This window comes from Lepidochelys olivacea (genome assembly GCF_965140295.1).
Source record: "Lepidochelys olivacea isolate rLepOli2 genome assembly, chromosome: 19".
Taxonomy (NCBI): domain Eukaryota; kingdom Metazoa; phylum Chordata; order Testudines; family Cheloniidae; genus Lepidochelys; species Lepidochelys olivacea.
Window position 1 is genome coordinate 11,233,815 of NC_140429.1, and position 24,892 is coordinate 11,258,706.

At 53.4% G+C, this 24,892-nt stretch overlaps 1 protein-coding gene across 1 annotated transcript; it reads left to right on the plus strand.

Annotated features, from left to right (window-relative positions):
* SESN2 (sestrin 2) lies at positions 1-24,892 on the plus strand. Its single transcript, XM_084652283.1, has 10 exons — positions 1-437; positions 12,605-12,670; positions 15,502-15,699; positions 16,997-17,179; positions 17,690-17,902; positions 18,883-19,033; positions 19,527-19,645; positions 20,346-20,536; positions 20,998-21,142; positions 21,733-24,892. The coding sequence occupies exons 1-10, from the start codon at positions 348-350 to the stop codon at positions 21,817-21,819; spliced, it is 1,443 nt and encodes a 480-aa protein (XP_084508409.1). The 5' UTR covers positions 1-347; the 3' UTR covers positions 21,820-24,892.

The window sequence follows — 24,892 nt, forward strand, 5'->3', positions numbered from 1 at the left end:
CCTGGAGCCGTAGGAGAGAGCAGCTGGCGGGGGCCGCGGCCGAGTCGCGGGTCAGTGCTCCGGGCGGTCGCGCGGGTTCTGCGCGGCTGGTTGGGTAGCGGAGCCCTGGGGCGCTCTAGAACGCGGATGCGCCCGGACGTTCCAGAGCCCTGCGGCGTTCGGACGTTCGGCCATAGAACCCCGGGACCGCGACCAGCTGCGGTGACGCTGACGCCTCCAGGGGCTGCCCGATCCGCTATGCACCTTCAGCCTCCGGACAGATAACGCGATCCCGGGACCGAGCGCTGGCGCGGACGTCGCAGCACGGCTCCCCCGTCCCCCCGAGTGCCGCCACCCCAGACAGCACCATGATTGTTGCCGGCTCCGATGGCTGCGGCTGCACGGGCATCAAGGGCTATTTACCCTGCGAGCAATGTGGTGATTTGAGGACTAAACAGGTAATGGAAGAGGGAATACCCCGGTGGTTGTTGTTGTTTTTTCCGGGAAGGGTCTTTGCTCATTTTCCAGTCTCCTCCTCTCCTCTGCTGTCCCGGTCTGTAATTTAGGAGCTGTTTACTTTTCCAATCTTAATGATTTGGGGAGGGGTGCGCTCCAGATCCAGCCTGGTTGCGTAAGGGATTCTGTAACATTTTTGACATGGCATAGTACGTTTTACCCCAGTTGCATCAGGCGGTGGACTGGGGGCGCAACAGGGGCGTGAGGCTGGCATACCAGTGACGAATATGGGCGCACTACCTGGGGTGATGAATCCCAGATCCGATGGGCAAACAGCTTTGCAGTGTCTTGCATGTGTAGTGAGCTGAGGTCTCTCTCTCTCTCTCTCTCTCTGTGCCTCTTTGGAGGCAAATCAAAGTTTCCATTTGACTGGCTGTTTGGCGAAGAGGGCGCAAGTACAGACATGTCCCAAACGGTGGGCCAGTCATCCCCCGAAGGGGTTAACCAAGAAGTCTCAGGTTAGGAGGGTGTGGGGATGGGTGGCTAGCTAATGTGGCAGCAGATCAGGGGGCTGAGACCACTTTTAAGAATTACTCTTACTGACTTCTAGGAGAACAGCCCCTTCTAAAGTTGACAGATTAAGTAGAAGCAGAATTAAAAAGTAACTAACTATACCTTCCCTTCCCAAAGGAGTTTTCCCAACCCCAGTTCCATCTTTTATTATTTTATTTTTATTGTTTTGAATTTCCTGGCTTTAATACATTTGGGTCACTTTGTAAAGCCTGGCAGGGCTCATTAAGATTTTCTTTAGCTTCCAGCCTTCACTCCAGTTTAAGAAAAGGATCCCCCCTTCCCCCATCTTTTCCCCTCCTTCAGCGATGTGAAGGAGATGAGTCTGCTCCCCTGGGTTACAGAAACCTCCTTTGACTCTAAACTGCTAAATTCTAAATAGTCATTCTCAACCTCCTTTGGGTTCAAAATGGCCCTTTCATAATATTTACCCACTTGGCTCTTGGGCAGGGAATTGTATTGCCTTAAGGCACAGCTGCCATCTTCAGTACCCATATTCAGTGGGGCCCAAGTGCATGCAGAGCCCTCCGAATGCACTTAGCTCTCTTTTGCTAACGCGGTGGGACCACCTGTTTGGAATTGTGCAAAGAGGTGCTCCCAAGAAGTTAAAATATGGCTTGCCCCTTGCAGGGTGCTGAGGACAATACAGTAACTAAAAGCTTTCTTGAGGAGGGGGCGGGGTTGCGTTTGAGGGCCCTGAGACACTTCCCTGGATTAAAAGGCCACCCGCTCTCAGTTGTCTGAGGAGAGAAGTGAATTAAAATAATCTTTTGTTTCAGGGGAAATAAACGTGGGGAAGAGGCAGATGCAGATAAGAAGGGCAAATAGAATAGAACAGGGTTATTGGGCCCTGTGCAGTTTCTGTACTTGTTTTTTGTGCCCTCTTAACTGTGTGGCCCCATCTGGGCACCTTGGGGACTTGGTAGTTAGTTTGAGGCAAACTCTGCGTGCAGTAACTGATAGCCTAAAAAAATGACAGAAGCTGGGAGGGGAAACCGAGGCATAGAAAGGGGTAGAGGTTTAACCAAAGCTGCACAGCAGGTTGGTGCCAGAGCAGATGACACAATACCCATGTTTCCCAAGTGCCAGTCCAGTGATTCTTGGCACACTGCTTTTATCATTCTTGTCTCGGTAGTAAGGTCTAGTAGTTACATAGAGAGACCTTGGTTATTTCCAGGCACTGTGCTTGTTTCTGAAGATGGCAGAATTGAATCCTCTTGTGAACAGAACTTCATTGTGCAGAAAACATTTGTGTCTCATGTAGACCTGGATGGGGGTGGGCAAGAATACAAGCTTTCTCTTCCCTGACCTCTGCTAGGGAGTATTCAAAATAGATTTTCATTTATGGAGGAGCTTGGAATTTGGTGCTAGTCCACAAATGGGTTTGGGACTTGGGAGTGGTATAGAGAAGCAATCACTGTGTCAGATCCTGAAGTGCTGTGAATACTAGTATTTGGTGCTTCCAAGGCTTTATTATTAATCATGTTAATTGTGCAGTGCCCATTGTGCTAGGCGCTGTACAAAGTAGCAGACAGTCCTTGTCCTGAAGCATTTACAATGTAAATATACTAGACAGACCCAGGGTGGGGAAAGAGGTAGAACACCCAAGAGGAGTGAACAATGTCATGGCAGCAAATTGTATGTTAATTCCATAGTTTTTGTTTTTAAGGTAGATTAGGTAGGATGGGATGAGCTAAGTGGAAAGAAAAATGAAGAGGGAGGGGACATTAATGGAAAAGGGGATGGGGTCAGGGGTTGCAAAGTGCTTTAGGAACACTAGAGAGACAAGGTGGGTGAGGTAATATCTTTCACTGGACCAACTTCTGTTGGTGAGAGAGACAAGCTTTCAAGCTCATACATAGCTCTCTTTCAGGTCTGGGAAAGGTACTCCCAGTGTCACAGCTAGATGCAAGATGGAACAGATTGTTTAGCAGAAGTAGTTTGTGCATATTGTAAGGGACCATTCAATTTAGAGTGGTCCATTAACACCTCTGCGGTCATAGGAGAACAGAGTGGGTTACAGATTGTTGTAATAAGCCATAAATCCAGTGTTTACCATGAATGGTTCCTTAGAATATGTGCTAACCACTTACACTAAACAATCTGTTCGGTCTTGCATTTAGCTGTGACATTTGGAATAGCTTTCCCAGACCAGAAGAAGAGCTGAATGGCTTGAAAGCTCTCACCAACAGAAGTTGGTCCTGTAAAAGATATTATCTCACCCAGCTGGTCTCTGTAATATCCTGGAACCCACAAGGCTACAACTACACTGCAAAGGGGTTCTCAAACTGGGGGTCATGACCCTCAAGGGGTCGTGAGGGTATTACATGGGGGACAGCCTCCAACCCCAAATGCCACTCCACCTCCAGCATTTATAATAGTGTTAAATATAAAAAATGTGTTTTTTAATTTATACGGTGGGGCGGGGGGGTCGCACTCATAGGCTTGCTGTGTGAAAGGGGTCACCAGTACAAAGGTTTGAGAACCACTGATTCTTCTCACAGACATCCCTGCAAAGTATTACCCTTTTCTACAGATATGGGGGGGGGGGGGGAAATCAGAGGCACTGTGGCTATCCTGATTTCCTGCAAGACTGCAAAGCAAGCTGATGACAGAGGTGGGAATGGAACCCAGGATTCTGTATGTTCAGGCGTGTGGTTTAATTACTAGAGGATGCTTCATCTTAACAACACTAATGCAACTCTGAATCTGCCAGCCCCATGGGTGGCCCATCACATCCCTTCTCCTCTAGAGGTTAGTATCTTCCTCGCCTTAAGGCCAGTGCACCAGCATCAGAGCTGTTCAAAACTGTGGGAATTTCAAAGCTTCAGCAAAAACCTTGCCAAGTTTTCTGTCTTTCAACCAAATACATTGCGGGCTGAAATCTTTTGAATTTCAGAATGTTGACAATTTAAATGGAGGGGGGGGGGAAAAACCTATTTTACAAAAAATAGGGACACTTTCCTGGACATTTTTGCTATTTCCCCTCCTCTTCCCCTGCCCCCACATCAATCAACTCTACTCCAGACATAGGGGGATTGGGGCTCCCACTCAGAAGCTGTGGAGTTTTGTCCCCAAATTAATACACTGTAGCTTTTAAGTAATAATGTAGAGTCCTAGAAAGGGAATGCAGTTGGAAACCACTGTACAGCAGTGAAGAACCTACATCAAAAAATTTATCCCACATGGTTAGGGTGCAAGATAGGAAAAGCTGTATAAGAATGTTTAAATAATGAATATATAACAATGAATCTGTTAATGTAACGCTGATCTCTGCAGGTTAGGATCAGAACTGCTTAGCTGTCTGTCTTAGGCCATGTACTGCTACCCGCAAAAGAGATGCCCTTTCATCTCAACTGTTAAGGGTAGGAGGGGCTGAGTTCTGTGCTTCCTCAAATACGGTGAAGCCATCCTTATATTGGGACTAATATGCGATAGTGTAGAATTTCATGATCTGCACTTTTAGAGCACCTTTCATTTTGAGAATTCATGGACAGGAACTAGGCTGCCCCAATATGCTGGCATAGTGGGCACAGGTTCTGTAGGGTTTCCCTTCACCCACCCTGGAGATGCAGTCACCTCTGGGTTGGAACACAGCCGTGTGCACGCTGACCTTAGGTAGTGGTTCAGGCCTACAACGGAAGAATACTGTAACCAGTTGAAATGGCAGGTGGGGAACTTTTAGGGAGGCGGAGTGCAATGACCAGAGCAGGGATACAGCAAGGACACTTTTAGTAAAGGGGTGAGGAAGTGTCAAGAGATTGTCTGATGTTCCATCTGATTCATCACTATGTCTGAGGCTAGGTCTACCGCTGACTTCGGTATAACTTACATCGCTCAGGGGTGTGAATAAGCCCCTCTCCCCGAGCGACATAAGGTACACCCACCTAAGCACTGATTTGGATGGGAGAGCTCACCCGCCAACACCGGTACCACCTCTCACAGAGGTGGATTTATTATGCCAACGGGAGAGCTCCCTCCTGTCAGCATAGAGTGTCTTCACCAGGGGTGGTGCAGCTGCACGGATGTAGATTAGCCCTGACTTTCCTATCACTGCTCCCTCCTCTCCAGATTCCCATCAGGATCCCTTTTTTTCTTTTTGTATAAACAGAGCCATAGATAATAAACTGGTTTCCTGGCCCTGGCAGTAATTCTGTTTGCTTAATCTTTTGGTGTCCTTCTCAGGCATGCTCTTTGCCAATACCTTGCTAAGCTTGGCATCACTTGGCACCAGAGTTCCCACCCCCCGTCAGACCATTAGCTCTTGTTGCTGGGTGTTCTGTCTCCAGGAGCACCAATCCCAGATCTTTCAGTTGAGGAAGGGCCTCCTCTGTGCTCCCAAGTGGTTAAAGCACAGGGCTCTCTGGAAATCAAGAGGCCTGGCATAAGCTGTTCTTGTGGCCTCCGGCAAATCAGGACGGTGGCTCCATGTCTCAGCTTCCCCTTTTGTCGAACAGGGGTAATGCAGTAGAGGGTGGTGTGAGGATTAACTGGCCAAAGGGAACCATAATGCACCAAATTATTAATAAACACATGAAACTAACAAATAGCCATGTTCAGCGTGTCTGAACAATGGCTACAATGCAGCATTACAGGTGACTAGTAAATGGTGGGTGCCAGCGGTTGGGGGGGGGGGAATTGTGCTAACATCACTGGTGGAAGGTAGTTTAAAATAAGTACAGCTGATGATCTGTTGGTCCTTCAAGGTATTTTGTTTCATGCCATCAGAATGTTCTCCTTTTGAAGAGCCATCTGGCACCTCTGACTGGGTGTTAACACCTCCTAGGGTGAAACATGCAGGGTGAATTGCATCACAGGAAACCTGCTTGTTTGTTTGTAACACCAAGCAGCCAGACTCAGAGGCAGCCTTGTAAATAGGGAAGGAAGAAGGGACAGGTAGTCCAGAGGGGAACTGCTGCTGAAGGGGAGATCAGGACTGAACTAGGGGTCTGCGAAGAGGGGTCTGGTGGAGGAGAGGGTGAATTGGGTAGTCTGGCTGGCTGGGCCGTAGAAGATAGGTGGGAATATGATAAAGGTGATTTTGGACGATGGGGGCTTAGTTTTTCCTTTGCTGCTTAACCTCCTAGGACAGGTGGTCATCAATGAGTGAGCCAAAGTGTATTTAGTGGGATGCTTCTTGGAGGTGGGGTCACTGGAGCCGATCTCCCTGTATATAAAGGCTTTTGACCTATGGCTGAGGAGTACATCCAGAGCAGATTGCTCCTGGGCCCTGGGCAGGGGAAAAGGGGGTGCACAGAGTGTCTCTGGTGGGCCCTTGGGTGATTACAGAGGGGTTAATCCTTCCTCAGGGTGTCTCTTTTTCCTTCCCCTTCCCTTTTTGCCTGAGCGAGTTGGTTTTGGGGATCATGCTGGGAAGGACAGGGGCTTGCTGTGTGTTTCCGTTTTTTGCTGGGATTTTCCATGGGAACCTTGGGGATCAGGTGCCCAAGTCCCACTGGAATTCAGTGGGATTTGGAGGCCTAACTCCCTTGGTTGCCTCTGACTAGCCCAGTTGTTGTCCTTTGGACCAATACAGACGCTGATCACCGCCTCTTCCCCCATTGCCCTTCTTAACTTGTCTGTCTCCAGCAGCTGATGTCCAACTAGTGGTGCTCCAGGCATTCAGAAAGCTGCCAGCATTGAGTGAGACATGCCAGCCTGACCGTGTAACTTCCTGTGTCTCAAGGAAGTGCTGTAATTGGATTGGCATGATCGCTTTGCTGCAAACATGAGCTCCTGCCAGACTCCTCTTTGGGCATTTGGCAACCCATACCCTGGAATGTACAGGTGTAAACCTGGCCTCCTTGGATTCTTGAAGAAGAACCAGGATTGGCAGAGATCACTAAGTGGCATCTGTTTCCCTGTGGGCACATTGCATCAGTTAAAATAATAATAATAAGAAAAAAAAAAAGTCCCAGGATCATCAGCCAGAATAAGCCTATTAGCCAGGCTGGGCAGGGATGGTGTCCCTAGCCTCTGTTTGCCAGAAGCTGGGAATGGGTGACAGAAGATGGATCACGCGATGATTACCTGTTCTGTTCATTCCCCCTGGGGCACCTGGCACTGGCCACTGTCAGTAGACAGGTTTCAGAGTAACAGCCATGTTAGTCTGTCTTCGCAAAAAGAAAAGGAAGACTTGTGGCACCTTAGAGACTAACCAATTTATTTGAGCATAAGCTTTCGTGAGCTACAGCTCACTTCATCGGATGCATACCGTGGAAACTGCAGAAGACATTATATACACGCAGAGACCATGAAACAATACCTCCTCCCACCCCACTGTCCTGCTGGTAATAGCTTATCTAAAGTGATCATCAAGTGATACTGGGCTAGATGGACCTTTGGTCTGACCCAGTATGGCCGTTCTATGTTCTAATTTCCCAAAACTATTCAGTCACATACAGGCCACGTTGGATCAGAACTATGCTAACTGCAGCCACCTTGCACCTGCTTGTTGCTACCAGGATTTGTTTCCATGACCAAAGTGGACAGGTTTTTGGTTTTTTTTTTTTTTTTTGTTTTTCTTTTTTTTTAAGGAACTAGTCTGCAGAGGACATCTGTCCATGAGAAATATCTAATGCACCTATCACTGGGGTATGTAGCTATTGATCAACAAAAGATCAGAAGAGGTATTGAGGGATTTGTAGATAGTTGAGAAATGGATACAATAGGTTCTTCCTGCAATCAGATGATTGGAGAGGAGTTATGGGTAGGGTACTTCACGCGTATACGTTGTTAAAATAAACCATGGCTGGCTGATCTGTTTGAGGATGTGGGGCAGATCAGAACTAAGGCCTCAGTTTCAGTGAAGCACTTTGAGCGTGCACTTAACTTTAAGTCCCCGAGCAGTCCTTGGAAATCAACTGGTCTATTAACCTGTGTAAAGTTCTGCATGGGATTACGTACTTTGCTGAATTTGGGAAAAGGGAAATAAGGGATAACTTAAGGACTTGTTTGCACTGAGACTTTTGCACCGGTGTAACTGGCCAGGTTGCACTAGACTCGTGTGACTTATACTGGGGTGGCTTATGCTGCTACAGCTTACACCAGTGCAAAAATCCCCATTATCAGACCATCCCTTGGAGGAAATGGTGTAGGAAAAGTCTAAAGAAGTTCTGAAAGGTCTGAAGAATGGTAAATGAGCTTGCAGGTGAGCTGGAGGAACTGAGTGTAATAAACTTCAGCAGAAATTGGGTTAGTACATGGAAAGACATTTAAATTGACGGAAACACACAGTTGAATGATAAACATGAAGGGATGGAAAATAATCATACTTTGCTCTTCAGTAGTGCTTTTCATCAGTAGTTCTTGAAATGCTTTACAAAGGTCAGTGTCATTATCCCCATTTTACAGATGGGGAAACTGAGGCACAGAACCATGAAGTAACTTGCCCAAGGGCACCCAGTGGGACTGTGGCAGAGCCCTCTTGGGCCACTCAGTCTGCCTCCCAAACAGGTTCAAGCCCTTCATGAGAACCTGTGTTTCTTCTAGAAATAAATACAACGCTGGCCAAGGTGTGCTTGGGAGCAACCCTTTGCTCTTTGGAGGTCAGGAGAGACTCTTGCTGATTGGCATTTGCAATAATGGGGTTTATTGCCCAGGGTGTGTTTGCACCCTTGCTTCGTTCTGCTCGCTTTGTCTAAAGGTGCCTGACTCGGGTGGTGTGTGGCTAATGGTTTTTTCTGCGTGCAGTTTTCCTTAGAAATATCAGGGTTGACTGGTTGCTGCAGGGCTGGGAGGGTGCATGTGTGTTTGGTAGGAGAGGAGTTTTGTGAACTATCCCCTTGAGAGAAGGGGCAGGGATGTTGAATCTTTAACAGGCAGCCTTTTTCCCATTGGGCACTGGAGTTACCCAGTGGTGGGGCTTCCCACTTACCTACGCCCTCTCCTCACAGTTTAATCATTTTGAATAAAATCTTTTCCTCTGCTCCCATGTCACAAGGGACTGAAAGCTGGGGAACTCCATGAGTTCTCTGGTCCCCGTAGAACCTCGAGGGTAGACGAGAGGTGAATTTCCAATGTGCAAAAAATGAGCAGGATTTTTTCTCTTCCAGCGTGTCCATTATAAAGCGGGGGCGGGCAAGTCCAGTTTCCCTCCCTTCCACCATCCCCTACATGTCTGCAGGTCTCTTTTAAAGCTATTTCTAGCTATCCCAAGTCCCTGTGTGATGTGGCCCTTTGCCCCTCCAGTCCATACCCTTGTTTTTAATCCTAGAGTCTGCTAGGCAAGATTGCTGCCCGCAGCAGGTAACGTCACTATGAACTTTAGTAACCCGGGTAGGCTGGGATGACGGCCTGGTGTGATTGGCTGACTTGAATGTCTGGTGACAACCAGCAACCTGGTCAATTAGGTGTCACAATGTGGGCTAGTTCTCTCTTGGACTGGCCTATCTGCTTCCTCCTCTAGATGCTCTATGCCTGCTGTTGTCATTGGACTTTGCTGTGAGCCTGCCCTGAATCCCTCTGAGCTGTTACTTGTGCATCTGCGAGGGGTGAGGGAAGGCAAAGCTTAGCCTGCAAAAGCACCATGCATGTGCCTCTCGGCAAGGGCTTGGCTTGGGCCCATCCTGTGCAGTGTCCGCTCACAGTCCGCCTGTGTCTGGAGGTGGAAGCTGATGAACCCTTTCATTCTGTCTCCCCCAAAGGCAACAAGTCCCATCTCCTCAGGGGGCTGTAGGAAGGCAGATGGGGGTGACTTTACCATGGAGCGGATCAGTTCCATGCTAGGTGATATGCAGACTTCTGGTACAAGATGGTTCCCTCCTCAGGGAACTTCCGGTCAAAGTTTGGGTTTAAAGAAAAATGCTTTGCTCTGTTGGTTAAGGCTCGGGGACTGAGGAGTTTGTGGACAATCTCTTCACTGATCAGTTCCCCATCTGTGAAATACTCCCCATCTCATGCAGATAATAATGCTCCCTTTCCTCCATCCTCTGTTAGATTGTGAGCACTTTGGGGTAGGGGCTGCCTCTCACCTGATCTGTAGCTCATAGCAAAATGGAGCTCTGGTTTCAGCTGGTACCTCTAGGCGCTGTTGTGATCCAAGCCATGCATTTCCCCCTAGGCTTTGAAAATTGGTACACGAATAAGATGCTGTTTGTGTGAAAGAGAAATGAGCAAGTCTATTTCACTCCGTTCCGCCGGTGAAACTACAAAAGAGAGAAGCATCGGGACAAAAGTACCATAGAGCAGAGAGTGAGTCAGCGTGTGTACGAGTGAGGCAGCTTTAAATGAGCCCTCCTCCTTGACATCTCTAGTTCTTTGCTTCTCCCTCACCCTTTCCCAATGCCCTCACTCTCCTCCAGCTTCAGGAAATTGCCTTTTAAATTTTAAATCCCCTCCCAACTGCAGCTGGCCCACTGTCATGGTGAGTTCAACCCAGTGGCACAAGTGGCTGCAACAAGGTGGAGCTTTACACCAAATGGAGAAGTTTGTGGCTTAATTCTGGAGCGACTACACCAAGCCTTTGGAATGGCTCTATGCAGCAAGGTGGGGACAGTCATCCTGTCTGCCCGAGATGTAGATGGGATGTGTTCCCCTTGTTAGAGATCCTTGAACCACAGTTTCAGATCTCAGGGTCTTTGCCCTCCCAAGGAAAAAAGAAATTGGGTTCAGTGCAGTTTACTGTGTGTGGGAAGAGGCTGAACCGGAGTTTGTCTGTTTGAAATTGGTGCTTAAAGATCTTTGCAAAAGTTAAAGGGCTTTGCCCAAGAGTTCTTGCTTGAGGCTTGTTTGTTCTCCCTTTCTTCCCCATGCTCTGTGTGGCATACTGTCCTCCACCCCAGAAGTGGCTGCATTTTAGGGATGGTGTCTGTGTAGTGTGAGTCACTCCTTGTGGAGTGACTCCAGTAATGCCACCAAAGCGGTGGGATGCAGCCACTAGGCACTGAACTGCCCGTCCTGATCCTGCTCACAAACACCTACCCCTCCCACACATACCCCTAGAGGGCAACGGCAGCAGTCACCGAGCATTAACCATGTGTACAGCTGGAGGAATCCGCTCCTGAAAAGCAGCGTTAGGGACTGAGAAGCATTTGTTTGGAATACACTGGTGTCCTCAGTGCAGCTATGCATCCCCCCCTACCCCTGCCAAAGCATTAGCACCCTGTGGTGCTAAATACCTTAATTTACCTAAAGCATCCCCAGCTACGGCAGCTGATGCCTGTAACCATTCAAAGCTAGCTGCTGCCTAGGGTTGTCTGTGAGGGCCCTGTGGCTTTGGAGTTTGCTTCCTCTTAGTCCAAAATGGCCTTAGGGTGACCTTCAGGGCATTAGGGTGGGAAACTTGGGCTTCTGCATTGCCTGGCTTGTAGTCATTGGCTGTTTCACTCTAACTGCTCTGCACTTATGTTTGGGGGGATTAATTTTCTGGTATGTTCCTTGTTCTGTTGGTCGAGGGCTCCTAGCACATTTGGATGAGGACTCTATTCGTGTGCATTCGGAGCTCACACCCAAACCCCTAACGACTGCAAGCTAAACCCCATTACCTCTGGATCCCTTCACAAATAGCTCCCCCTCCTGCAAGCTGCTTCTAACCTGATCCTCCAGACGACTTAAACCACCCTCGCTTTCACTGAGCAAGACCCGCTTCCCTCAGCCCCTGGCCCACGTAATTCAGAAGCAACGTACATGTTTTCTCCCCGCTTGTCGGCAAAGATTGATGGTGGGATCTGGGCCTGGCAAGTTTCACTATCAGTGGCAAGTGCCAAACCTGAGTGGTGTTCTGATCCGCTGCCAGCCCAGACACGAGCAGTTCTGTGGGAGCTTTTGAACCCACGTTAAAGCCATCTATGCTATCACGTCTCAGTGCCTTGATTTCCCTCCCCTCATCCCCTGCAGGGTGCTCCAGGTAACCTAAGACCCAACACGGCATAAATAATTAAAATCACTGGACGATTCAAGTGAGCAAAGTGCATCTTGTAATGCCATTCTGCTCTTTTCATTTGTGTACTCATGGGTTCAATAACTCAGCACTGAATTGGCTGCTACAGTATAATCTTCCACCTTTAGATTCCCTTCTGTATATCCTGAAAGTCGGGGGAGCGGGGAAAAAAGCCCTCTAGTTCACTGAAAGGTGAAATGCAATCGAAGCTGTCCTGATGTCAGGCTAGCTCCATGAAGCAAACTTTCTGTGTAACAGAGTCAGGTTATTTCATCAGGCAGCACAAGTGGCCGTTACACCAGCCCTGCTAGGGGATATCTCCTGAAGTGTTTCTGTCAATCTTCCACCTCCTGGCCAGAGGCATCATGTGGGCGTGTGGCTGGTAAATTGCAGCACCCCTGCTGGGGCAGCTGGCTCACGTGGAGGTATGCCTGATGCAAACCCACTTGGGGGATTGCTGCAGGCTTGTTTGGAGGAGGGTGCACAGAAAGAGCAGCTCTGGATACCTCATCAGACAAGTCCCCAAAGTAGCCAGGTAACTGCATGAGTCCTTTCCCATCCCACTGCCTTCACCTAGGAGGGAGGTGCCAACTCTGATTTGTCCCCCCTCTGGAGGGAAGGCAAGCAGCTCTCACCCTGGCAGGATTGGAACATCCCCGGTTTCTTTCAGTGCCACACTGGGCAAGGTCTTAAAGTCGATTCCTTTTTTTTCTTTCCTAGGACAGAAGAATAAAAATCCCACGGCAGCTGGGAAGAGGCCCAAGTTCCTTCATCCCCGTGGAAGAGGTAGGATATGGGGACTTAAAGCAAATTGATTTCTCTCTGAGGCTCCTGGGGGCAAATGTGTTCCCCACTCTTCTGGGCTGGGGCCGCAGGGGAGACTGGAGATCTGATTTCCAGCCCCTGCTTGCCAGGGTGTGAGAGCTCTGGAGGAAGTGATCTGTTTGTCTGCTTAGTGCGTGGGGGTGGTGGGGTATCTGTTTGTTTGATCCACCTGGGCCCCCCAACCGGTTGAGCAGCGTGGAAGAGGGTTGGGAAGGAGTCTGTCCTTGTGGATCAGTGCCGGTGGGGATACCTGGCTGTACAATAGATTGGAATGGGAGCCGTTGGGGGGGAGGTGGTATAAGATTCCCCTTAATTCACTTTCTGACCACCCCTCCCACCACGGCCAGTCGCTCTCCAGCACGTGGGATGGTGAGAGTCAGGGAGGGGTGGTGGGGAAGCAGCAAAGCACAGCCCTGGTGCGTGGCACGAGAGGGCCCCCTGTGACAGCAAACCCCGGGCAGGCCGGGAGGGAGAGGTTCTTGCTTGCCACCTGCATGGGTCTAAAGGTCTGGCTGTGTGCTGAGAGCAGAAGAGTATGGGCCCCTGTGACCTCTGGCTCTCAGCAGGCTTCCCGGGGCTTCTCCAAAAAGATGGAGACCTGCCTAGGCTCCTGTGCCGGGGAAGAAAGATTTCTTCTCCAATCCCCCCGCCCCCATGTGGGGAGGCACAGGAGGGGGGATCTTTGTGCTGCTTCCACTGGACGTTTCTGACCATCTAGTGGCTGGGCAGGGGTCTGAGTTATGACCCAGATTTCTCTCTCAGCCTCCCCCGCATTCGCTGCTCCACTGTGCCTTGTGTAGAAACAGGGCTGTCCCCCTTGATCCCCAGATGGCAGGCACAGCTAGGTGTCGCTCCAGTCAGGTCACTTTCTTCCCAGTTGGGGAATGGGGGGGCTTGTCGATATCCTCTAGATCAGGGGTTTTCAACCTTTTTCTTTCGGAGGCTCCCCCGAACATGTTATAAAAACTCCACAGCCCACCTGTGCCACAACAACTGGTTTTCTGCATATAAAAGCCAGGCTGGTGTTAGGGGGCCCCATGCCACAGCGGCCCCCACAAAGCGACATTGCTCAGGCTTCAGCCCCACGTGGTGAGGCTCAGGGCCCCGGGCTTCAGCCCCACATGGTGGGGCTTCGGCTTTCTGCCCTAGGCCCCAGCGAGTCTAACGCTGGCCCTGCTTGGAGGCCCCCCTGAAACCTGCTCGAGACCCCCTCGGGGGCCCCAGACCCCTGGTTGAGAACTACTGCTCTAGGCAAAGAGTGTTCCCTAGGTGTGCTCGCAGGCCCTTCGGAAGAGCTGAGCGCTTGCTTCCCGTGGCTCCGTGCAGCAAGAGAGGGGCTTTCCAGATCACCCTGCTGCATCGTTGCTTCATTTGTCCAGCGACCTTCACCATGCTGCTCACAAACAATGAGCTAATTGCAGCCCAGCTTGTTCATGCCCCTCCAATTGCATCAGCCGCCTTTCTAGCCCAAGGTGGGGGCCGAAGGAGGGTGATTAAACAGCTCCTGATCTCCCTGCTTTGAGACCCAGAACTGCTCTGGTTCTGATGCCCTCTGGGCAGGGAGCCACCTCCTCCTGATTCAACACTGGCCCCGCTGCAGCTTCCAGCAGGCCTGTCAAGCCCTGGCTGGCCTATCGCTATGTTCCCGGGCTGGCTGCACGGACGGTTTCTTCTACCACTGACGTCAGGGTGCAGAGCTGGGCACCCGCTACTCCTTATCAGGGCTCTCTTGTTGTTGTAACCCATTGTAACCGGGCCTGCCCTGTGCTGGGGGGTGTGGCGGGGGAGGAGCCGGCATGCGGAAGGTGGGTTGAACAAACAGATGTGTTGCATCAGCTGGCAGGGCGCCAGGCCTGCTGCAAGAAACAGATCGAGCCCTTCTCGAGCTGGGTTTCTATTGGTTCCTCCCCAAAGCCCTGGGGAGCCCTGAGAGGTGGGGCAGTTCTGCTGTTCGCAGCCAGTGCTGACAGCCCTAGGAAGATGAGACTGGTTCGCTGCTTGTTGCCTGTAGGTGCTGCAGACTGCAGAGAGGAGAGCTGGGCAATAGGCTTGCTCCAGGGCACACAGCGTGGGTGGCTGAGCTTGGCACTTCCTGGGGCCTGGCTCTGCCCTCGGACTCTGCCTGCCTTTGGCTATTGTTAGTCCATGTTTGTATTGCACCTAGGAACCTCAGCCCTGGACCAGGCCTCCGTTACACTCAGTGTGGTACAAACACCCCCAGAGAGTCCGTGCCCGAGGGAGCTTGCAATAAAAGGGTATTAGTTCCTCCCGGCTTTATAGGGTCTCTTCCCAGCACTGCTACGGCTGACTTGGCAAGACTCGAGGCATGTAGCTTACCCTCTTGTCTAATATGGGATGACTGGTCCTGACCTCCTGGGGGGCTTTGTGGCCTGATGGTTGTAACGTGCCTCTAGGTCTGTAGATAAAAGGAGCTGCCAATGCAATCCCTAGCGCTCTGTAAGAACTAAGTGATGTTACTGTGTGCCGAGCATCGTTCTCCATGCTTGTTACTGAAAAGCCCCAAAACAAAGCCATTGTTCCCTGAAGCCCAGACCTCCTGAACTCCTGCCCCCGCCGCTGTGGGGCAGCTGGAGGGTTAGGGGGCAATCAGTCGAAATGACCCTGATGCAAGCAGTGCCCTCTGGGGACGGGCCTGGACAGTTAGCTGGGAAGCTTGTGCTGTTAGCATTTGGGTCGGGGCAGTTGCCTGTCTGACCCGCATCGTGTCCCACGATAAATGGGGCTGGGATCCTCCTGGGGCAGCTGGATTCTCAGCGTCTTTCTCCCCGCAGATCCTGCAGGAGGGCATGGAGAGGGCCCAGCGGCAGCTCTTCATTGAGGCGTTGGTCTCCATGGGCAGGGTGGATAACATCACCATGGTGATGGGGCTGCACCCGGAGTACCTGGCCAGCTTCTGGAAGACCCAGTACCTGCTGCTGCACCTGGATGGGCCCCTGCCTTACCACAAGCGCCACTACATCGCCATCATGGTAAGTGCCTGGCGGGAGGCAGGCACTCGGGTCCCGTGGGCCAGGGCGCTGCAGGGAGGGATGGGAACGGGTGAGTATCTGAATGCCTGTAGGAGAACAGTTCATGGTGCTTTAGGGGGTGGAATTGGCAGCAGGGGGGTAGAACAGAGCAGAGGTAAATCTGGAGATGCATATCCAGAGCAACTTGCTAAGCAGGAGACGGATTGGGCCCCGGCTAGGGTCTCCTTGGGGTGGGGAAAGAGACCAGAGGAAGCATCAGAACTGCCCTGGCTTGAGTCCATGTGAAGACTCCACTGGCCAAAGCACTCGCGCGCCATTCCCAAATCCCTGAAATTCCAGATTCCATTCTCCCTGCAGCCCCGTCACTTTGCTAAAGGCCTCTCCATAGTAACAGATACACCTACCTGGAGCAGCCCTCGCTCAGGACAACGCTGTTGGGGATCTTCCTAATCTGATCTGCCTGCCCTTTTCTGTCCTGCCGTGAGCATTCATATCGTTAACGGTGTTGGTGTGCAAAGTATTGTGGGCATCCGAGTTGGCACCCAATGAAAAAATGCGGCAGCTCGTATCGCTGCGCTGTCCTTTCAACTCTCGGCACTTGAATCCCATATGGAAGGTTTTCTTTATAACCAGAGCAGCTAGAGACCAACTTTTCCTCTCATTAAAAAGATTACTGAGAAGCTGGAGAACAACTGAGGTCTGTCTGTGTCATAGAATCATAGAATATCAGGGTTGGAAGGGACCCCAGAAGGTCATCTAGTCCAACCCCCTGCTCAAAGCAGGACCAATTCCCAGTTAAATCATCCCAGCCAGGGCTTTGTCAAGCCTGACCTTAAAAACCTCTAAGGAAGGAGATTCTACCACCTCCCTAGGTAACGCATTCCAGTGTTTCACCACCCTCTTAGTGAAAAAGTTTTTCCTAATATCCAATCTAAACCTCCCCCACTGCAACTTGAGACCATTACTCCTCGTTCTGTCATCTGCTACCATTGAGAACAGTCTAGAGCCATCCTCTTTGGAACCCCCTTTCAGGTAGTTGAAAGCAGCTATCAAATCCCCCCTCATTCTTCTCTTCTGCAGGCTAAACAATCCCAGCTCCCTCAGCCTCTCCTCATAACTCATGTCTCCCCCCAATCCATCCCACATCCCAGGCTTGGGGACATGCGGCCCTGGAGACTCTGCAGAAGGGAAATGCCCTGGGCTGACCTGGGTCGGGGGAGAACCGGCTGGATGATGTGCTCTCTCCCATCTCAAATGTCCTTATCATAGTCCCTGTCTCCTCTGCCCTCACCCCTAGGCAGCGGCCAGGCACCAGTGTTCCTATCTCGTTGGCTTCCACGTGGCAGAGTTCCTGAAGGTGGGAGGGACCCCAGACTGGCTCCAAGGCCTACACTGTGCCCCCCAGAAACTGAGGAACCTCAATGAAATCAACAAGATCCTAGCTCACCGGCCCTGGCTTATCACCAAGGAGCACATAGAGGTGAGTGCCCGGGGAGAGGAGCTCTGGTGTGTGCCCAGCTATAAGCAACCTGGGGGAGGGCTGCTTTTCACTGCTGGGCCACAGAAAAGGGGGAAGAGGGGAAAGGGCAGCTTGGTGTCACGCTCGTACCTGGGATGTGCTGTCCTGAAATGAAGGATGCAGAGTGCTGGGGGAGAGGGGCCTATGGCTCTGGGCTCTCCTTCAGCTGAGCGAGCTGCTGCATTTCCTGGCTCATAGGGAGGGAGGGCAGGAATGGGGAGGGCGCACCACCCTTCTGAAGGCCCTTCCTGTTGCTCTCCTTCCTCCTCCCCCTGGTGATTGTGCGACCAGCCGGCGGAGAGGTGCTGACCCAGGCATGGGGGGCGAGGACACAAGAGGGGCTGAGGGTCTGCAGTGGTCTGTGCCCTGCTCCCCTCTATCCGCCCTGCACTGGGTCTGTCGGGGGATATACTCGCCGCATGCGTCCCCTCTGGGGAAGAGCTGACCGGGGAATGTGCATGTGTGTTTCAGGCCCTCCTGAAGACGGGTGAGAACAGCTGGTCCCTGGCAGAGCTCATTCAGGCCCTGGTGCTCCTCACACACTACCACTCGCTCGCCTCCTTCGTATTTGGCTGTGGCATCAACCTGGAGACGGACCAGGATGGGGGGCACGCCTTCCAGCCGCCTTCGCCACGCAGCTGCGACAGCAGCCCCGCCTCTGAGGATGGCGCAAGCGGCTCCAGTGTAAGTCGGGGACCTCGCGCGTCCCTGCTGTCTGTGCAGAGCTGGTGTCTGGTAGAGCCGTCCCCCCAGCCGCGGCAGAGCTGGGATGGGGGTTGCGGAACACTAGGGGTTAGGGAAGGGGTTTCCTGCTGCCGCGTGGCGGTCCCGTCATGGGGTGGATGGGTTAGGAGCTCGGCCAGTCAGCTACCAGTCATTCCATGTGCTGGTCACGGCAGTTAGTTCCAGAGCCTGGTGCGAACGACTACCAGGGAGGGGGTTACATCTGCAGCCCTGCAAATCCTTCCCCAGCCAAACCCCAGGAGAGAAGGGGCACCCCAATTCCTGCTGAGATTGCAGCAGGCTAAAGCCCAAGCTGGCTCTAACCCAGCTGTGGTGCCTGCCCTGCTGATGTGGCTTCTTTGTGGCCTCTCTTACAGCCTCAGAGAGGAGCATCCGAGGGCTGCCATCCACCGTGTCCTCCTCACAGTGTAAGGGTGGATTGGGAGTGGGGCTTAGTGAGAAGATGGAGATGTGGCTGGAACCTTTTTCACTGCAGCTATTCAGAGTGGTTCAGCAACCCATAAGCAGCATGGGGAGGCAAACCATACATTAGAGCAGCCCTGGGACTGCTCTAAGTGACACTGGAGGTGTAAAGGTGACTTGCCCCTTCCCTTGGGCTGTGCCTTCTCTGCATTCCCTCCTTAGGGGTGTACCACAGAATCTAGCCCACAATAGGTAGAGAGGCACAGGGCCCTGGGTCGCACCTGAGTAGTGTTGGGCACAGTGCCAGCTTGGCATAACACCGTAAGGATGAACGAAGCCCCAGCAAACGTCCCATTGCCAGCAGCCGATTGCGCTGGATAACAGGCATGTGGTCCCGCCAAGGGCTCGTCTCTGCACCTACATAAAGGGGGTTTTTTGTCCTTGGAATGAAGTTGGGTGCATCCCTCTCCCAACCGCCGTTGGTACTGACCCTGCCCGCTCTCTCTCTCCATGTCCAGGGCAAAGATGCCATGCAGGAGGTGGAGGTGCTGATGGAGAGGATGAAGCTGCTTCAGGAGTGCCAGCTGGAGGAGGAGGGGGTCACGCAGGAGGAGATGGAAACCCGCTTCGAGCTGGAGAAGACGGAGAGTTTGCTTGTGGCCCCCTCAGGTGAGGAGGGAGGATGCTCCTGGCAAGGGGCAGAGGCACATGTCCCAGCCAGGTCCAAAGGCTTTCAGTGGCTCTTCTGCATTGGCCATAGTCTGTCACTGGCTTAGCCTGGTGGGGTAGGAAGGACAAGGCCTCTCCGCCACAGTGCTGCTGCCTGATGCTCAAATGCTGTCGGGGAGAGGCAAGGAATCCTCCCTGGCGGGGCTGCCAGCAGCTCCCTCCACGCTGGCTCTGCTCTCTGTGCTGGGCACAGCAATAGCCTGTCACGGATTCCTGCTGTCAGATGTAATTATCTCATGGGTAATTGGTGAACAGTGCGGTCTGAGCTAATTGCACCTCCCATTAGGGCAGATCATGGCTGCGGGTTTGCTCTGCAGAGGACTGTGCCGATGACTCAAAGCTCAGGAGTAACATGGGAGGTGGCTCTGGGTCGTCTTTGCCACGGGGCCTCGACAGGCGCTAACGTCTCTGTGGGCTTTTGTTTTCCATCCAGTTGACATTGCTGAGCACGCTCTGCCTCCCAGCGTCCTGTGCTTCGTGGAGGATCCCGAGTTTGGATACAAGGATTTCACTAGGAAAGGAGAGCAGGCCCCACCCACCTTCCGAGCTCAGGTACCTTCTGTGGGCTGCGCGCTGGGGCTCCCCGATACAGCCGCCCAGCGGCCACGGGAAGGGGAGTGGTGCGGAGCGAGTGTATCGGGGTGACCGCACGCACTTGTCTTGCTCTTGGCCATTCCAGCCCCTCTGTCTCCCTCCTGTGGCTGAACCAGGGGCCTGGCCACCTCTGCTGCTGCGGCTCCTCCCTGCAGGTGAGGCACAGTGGGTGCAGAGCAGAGGTGTTCCCAAGGGTGACGGAGCCGGAGCACTGAGCAGGCAGCAAAGGAAAGTGACTTGCGATGGGTGCCCAGTGCTCGGGGCTGGGGCAGAGTAAAGCAGTGACGCAGCCGACCGGGGCATGCTTGATTCTCCTGCCTCCTGGGTCTGCAGGGCTGCCGAGCTCTCTCCCCTACAGCCAGATGTGTGGTGTGCAACGTCCGAGTGGGGCAGGAGCAGCAGTACCATCTGATCGCGTTGAGGGCTGTGGGGCCATACTTGGGGCTGGCAACCGTCTGTGGGCCTGGCTCTGTGTTGCCATCACCAGCCGGTCCCTTTCTGGGGAGCTGTGTCCTATGCTTCAGGCTCCTGTTTTCTCAGGAGGCCTGACCCCAAGTCCACGGAGAGGCTCCCACTCCTGTGGATGGGGTACTGGGCCAGGCCCTTCGCTCCCCTCAGGGGTTTTGGAGCCTCTGTCCCAGCATCCTTCTCCTTGCAGGATTACACCTGGGAAGACCATGGCTACTCGCTGATTAACCGCCTGTACCCCGACATGGGGCAGCTGCTGGACGAGAAGTTCCAGGTTGTCTATAACCTGACCTATAACACCATTGCCATGCACAGGGGGGTGGACACCACCATGCTCCGCAGAGCCATCTGGAATTACATTCACTGTGTCTTCGGCATCAGGTAGGTAACTGGGGACCCACTGAGCCCACAGTGCCCTGGCCCTCAGACACACCCACTTCTCCCCTCTCCCTCTTTCCCTGGTTGCCCCAGGCCAGGAGTCTAGAGTCTCCAGCTCAGCCATTATTGGAGGGTCCCTGGGAACGGGCTCTGGGGCCTGGTTCGAATCCAGCCAATGGGCAGCTGCGACCAAAGCCTTGCCCATCTGCAGTAAGCTGGTGGTCTTTGTCCAGTTACTCTGGGCACAGCTGCGTGTGGACGGCCTGCCTGGGATCACCTCGCTCACAGGCCCTGTCCCTGCAGTTTGGGATGGAGACCCATTGTGATTGGGAGGGCAGCGGGGAGGGGAGCAGAGGTGCCAGGGATGCCGGAGGGGGAGGGAAGGAAGGCAGGAGGAGCTGGGCTGGGGCCCTATGGCCCTGGTCTCCCCTGAGGGTAAAGGGGATTCTCCCCTCCCCTCCTAGATATGATGACTATGACTACGGGGAGGTGAACCAGCTCCTGGAGCGCAGCTTGAAAGTCTACATCAAAACCGTGGCCTGCTACCCAGAGAAAGCCACCAAGCGGATGTACACCCACTTCTGGAGACACTTCAAGCACTCCGAGAAGGTGCGTCCCGTCCCCTCCCCTCCCCGGCGTGGGGGCAGCCCTGGCGCCAGGAGCAGGGCTAGGCGCTGAGGTGGCCCCCTTGTATAACCAGGGGAGTGACTGAGGCAAAGCCGAGCAGCTTGTCACAGCCACGCTGGTCCCAGCCAGGGCCAGCGCTAGGCAATTGCTTAGGGCCCTGAGCAGCTCGGGGGGGCTGTTAATTATTAATGTTGGGGAGGGGACCCTGAAACTATTCCTGCTTGGAACCCCCAGTGGGCTGGCACCAGTGCTGGTCCAGGCCCCTGTGCTCATCCTGCCCTCCCTGTTGTGGCACTGGTGGGGTGGGGGGTCCCTGCTGGAAGATGTCCCCAGATCCTAGCAGTGATCCCTCTGCCCAGTCCAGTGCTCAGCCTGTGGCTGTGCGGGGAGACCCCAGAATGCACCAGGACCATTGTGCGACCGCGCACTGTGGGGAGAGGGGATCCTCCTTCTCTGCAGCCATCCGTTTGCTGTCCCAGGCTCTCCCCAGCCCTGGCAGGAAGTGGAGGCGGCAGGCCGCATCGTCGCTGCGCCGCGCCTCGTCTCTTGAGCACCCTCTCCCTCCGTTCCAGGTGCACGTGAACCTGCTTCTGCTAGAGGCTCGGAGGCAGGCGGCCCTGCTGTATGCTCTGAGAGCCATCACCCGCTACATGACCTGACAGCGCTGCGCTCCCCACGCCCTGCCAGGCCGCGCCTCGCCGCGCGGGACGGGGGAGTCTGACTTCACCGACGGGGGTTTGGGATCCGTCGGGAAATACTCTGGGCCCCTGGAGCGAAGGGCTGGGGGGCTCCTCCCCCCTCTCTCCCCGGGGCCAGTAAACACCAAACTGCTCAGCCCCTTCCCTGTGTAATGAAGAACCATCTCCGCCATGCCCAGTGTTCCCACGGACACTGCCCGGCACAAGCCATCCTGCGCCCTCCCTGTGGGGACTGTCAGCCGGGCTCCACACCAGGACTCTTGCTGCTGCCTTGAAGCAGACGTGCCTTTATAGTGTTTAGCGTGTCACGAAATCAGACTGAGCTCCCTCCCTCCCTCGCTGGCGGCTGCTACCCCCTCTGTGCCGTGCATGACCGTCCTGAGGCCGGTGACCAGTGCAGTGGGCAGCAGAGAACTGCGCTGCCGTGCCTGGGGCCAGGGCGCTGCTGAGGGGAAGGGCCTTGCCTTGTGCCAAAGAGATCTCTGCCGGCAGGCTTACCTGGCTACCAGGAACGTGCGTGTCTCTCTCTCTCTTCTCCCTGCCCCCATGGCCCAGCGTGGCCTCTCCACGTGTGTTGCCATAAGACTGGGAGCAGTCCTGCCGGGCACCAGCCATCTCACACGGGGGCCAGTGGGGAGAGCCAAGGGCACAAATGCAGCCAGCCTCATGCTGCTGCCACGGCCACCACACTACGTGTCTTCTTGGCCGAGTGCCAATGTTCCTGCTCTCCAGAGCTCTGCTCCATGGAACGCCTCTGGGCTGTGGATGGAGGGAGATCAGGGCACGGGCGGGATGCCCCTGTCTGTGTGGCTGTTCTGCACAGCACCTGCCTCAAAGGGAGGGTAGGGTAACCTGAAGCCCACACCCTCATGCACAGCGCTCAGCCCTGCAGACGCCCCGGTCAGGCCGTGCGGTGGGGTGTGAGCCTCTCCGCCCTGGCAGGGGAGTTTGGGCCAGAAGCTCCCGCTGTCAGGGCCTGCGGGAGAGCCCCCATGGCTGTGAGCCCCTGCATTGCTGAGCCCCCCCCTGAGGAAGAGGCCACAGGAGCACCCACAGGTGTCTCCAGTTCAGGGCTTGGAAGTGCCCAGTAGAAACAGGTCTCGCCCGGGGCAGTGGGGGACAGGCTGCAGCAACCTGGATGCCCCCTGGGCGAGTTTGTCTGGCACGTATCCTGTGCCCTCATGGTCCATGGCATGTGCAGCTCTGGCTCCCCTTCCTCTGCTTGGTGGGGGGGACATGGGTCTGTGCTGTGTGTGCAGAGAGTTAAACAGGGTGACCCCCCCCCCCCATGGAATGTGCGTCTCTCCCGCTCCTAGCACCAGGCTGCCCTAGCAACCCACAGAGGTTCGAAACTGAAGGAAACTTGGAGGCTGCTCTCTCCACCTCTTGCTACTTGTACCTGGCTTCGTCCTGAAACCAGCCTCATCCTCTCGCCCCACCCGCCTCCGTCCCCTCTCCTGAGTGTCCCACGTTTCAGCCCCCGCATTACCTACGTCCCTCCCACGTCGGGCACCCCCTCCTCTGTCCCGCTGAAATAGCCCTTGCTCTGAGGTCTAGGAAGCAGGCGGTGTCTGTGGTGCAGGTGGGGAGCATACACTGTGTGACGCTTTCTGAACAAGGCCTTTTTCTTTGTGCCCATCGTTTTGGGTCTGCTTTGCACACAGTGTCCCGTGTCTGTTCTTGGTAGGTCGAGAGGGCCTGAGGGTAAATTCACCCCATAGCACTGCTTAGGCCCCACTGGGGCCTATGTCCCGCTTACCACCCTTTGTTCTGAAGCGGAACATAAGTGGTACATCAGCCTAATACTAGAAACTCTGCACATAGGTGAATTTCCCTCCTCTTGCCAAAGACAGAGGGACCATTTGCCTCTTGCATGCAGCCATCCTGGATGGACTCCGCTCCACTTTGGACTCCACACCGGCACCAGCCATTCGTTGCAGGAGTCAAACTGGGTGGGGATTTTCAGGGTCTCTCTTAATTGCTGTCAATATTTTGATTAGCTAGAAACACAAACCAAATTAGCCTGACTTGATGGCCACTGTAAGAGAGACTGCAAAGAGGGCAAATGCTTCTGGGGTGATGTCCACTTAGAACCAGGCATAGAGGAATTGAAACTTTTGACCCGGGGGAAGATCTTCTCTGGTCACTTTTTTTTTTGGAAAGCATTACATGGTACAGGATATAGCGTGTGTGTTACATGCTGCATTGTAAAGCAAGGACTATGTACACGCACTCGGGATACAGTGCATGTGTATAATATATACACTCCATTGTAAAGCAAGGTTTGTGTACAGACAGGCTGGGCTATATGTGTATTTTTACACACACACACACACACACACACTCCTTGCTCTTGCAATGCAGTGTTGTGCGTGTCTCCTTTTTTCTGTCTAGAGCCAATCTCTTTTCACAAACGTGGGGCCTTGTAGCTACCGCTCTCCCCACGGCAGCATTGCACGGTCCGGCAGCTGATGCACTGTGAACTCAAAAGATGGTTGGCGCTGTTTATGAGGTGGGCTGCCCCTGCTCCTTCAAGCCAGCTTCTCTTTCCCACGCTGGCGTGCGAAGTGAAATGCTCTTGCCCTGCTGGCAGGTTTGCACAGGGTAAGGTCTGGACAGCAGTCTCCGTTTGTGTTTGTGAAGTTGGCCGGTCCCGTATGCCGGTAGGGAGGGACGTGAGACTGTTCTGTGTGTGACTTTGGGGGGAAGGGGGAAGCAAATGTCTGTAGCTTTATCCAGATGTGCCACAGCATTTCACACTCGTGCAGGTCACTGTGAAATGCCCACTGTCAGCGCTTTGCCGGTCGACAGCCGTTCCCTCCTTCCCACTCTTGCTTTCCCTGGAGTGACTAGTTTGTGGAACTGACAGGCCCGCCTGTCGCCGCAGTGAAGGACTGGTCGCTGAACCGTAATTCTGTGTAAGTTATTGGTTTTTTGGATGTGTTTCTTCCCAAGTGGGTGTGAAAATGCTGATTGTTGTGACTTTGTTGCCAAATCTGTGTTGATGAGAAATAAAGTTGACTTTTTTTACAAA

Bases quoted from the DNA above. Each gene is read 5' to 3' on its own strand.
- SESN2 (XM_084652283.1), top strand. From the start codon at position 348: ATGATTGTTGCCGGCTCCGATGGCTGCGGCTGCACGGGCATCAAGGGC. The intron at 19,034-19,526 runs GTGAGGAGGGAG...TTTTCCATCCAG, and splicing joins TTTGCTTGTGGCCCCCTCAG to TTGACATTGCTGAGCACGCT. The intron at 21,143-21,732 runs GTGCGTCCCGTC...CCTCCGTTCCAG, and splicing joins ACTTCAAGCACTCCGAGAAG to GTGCACGTGAACCTGCTTCT.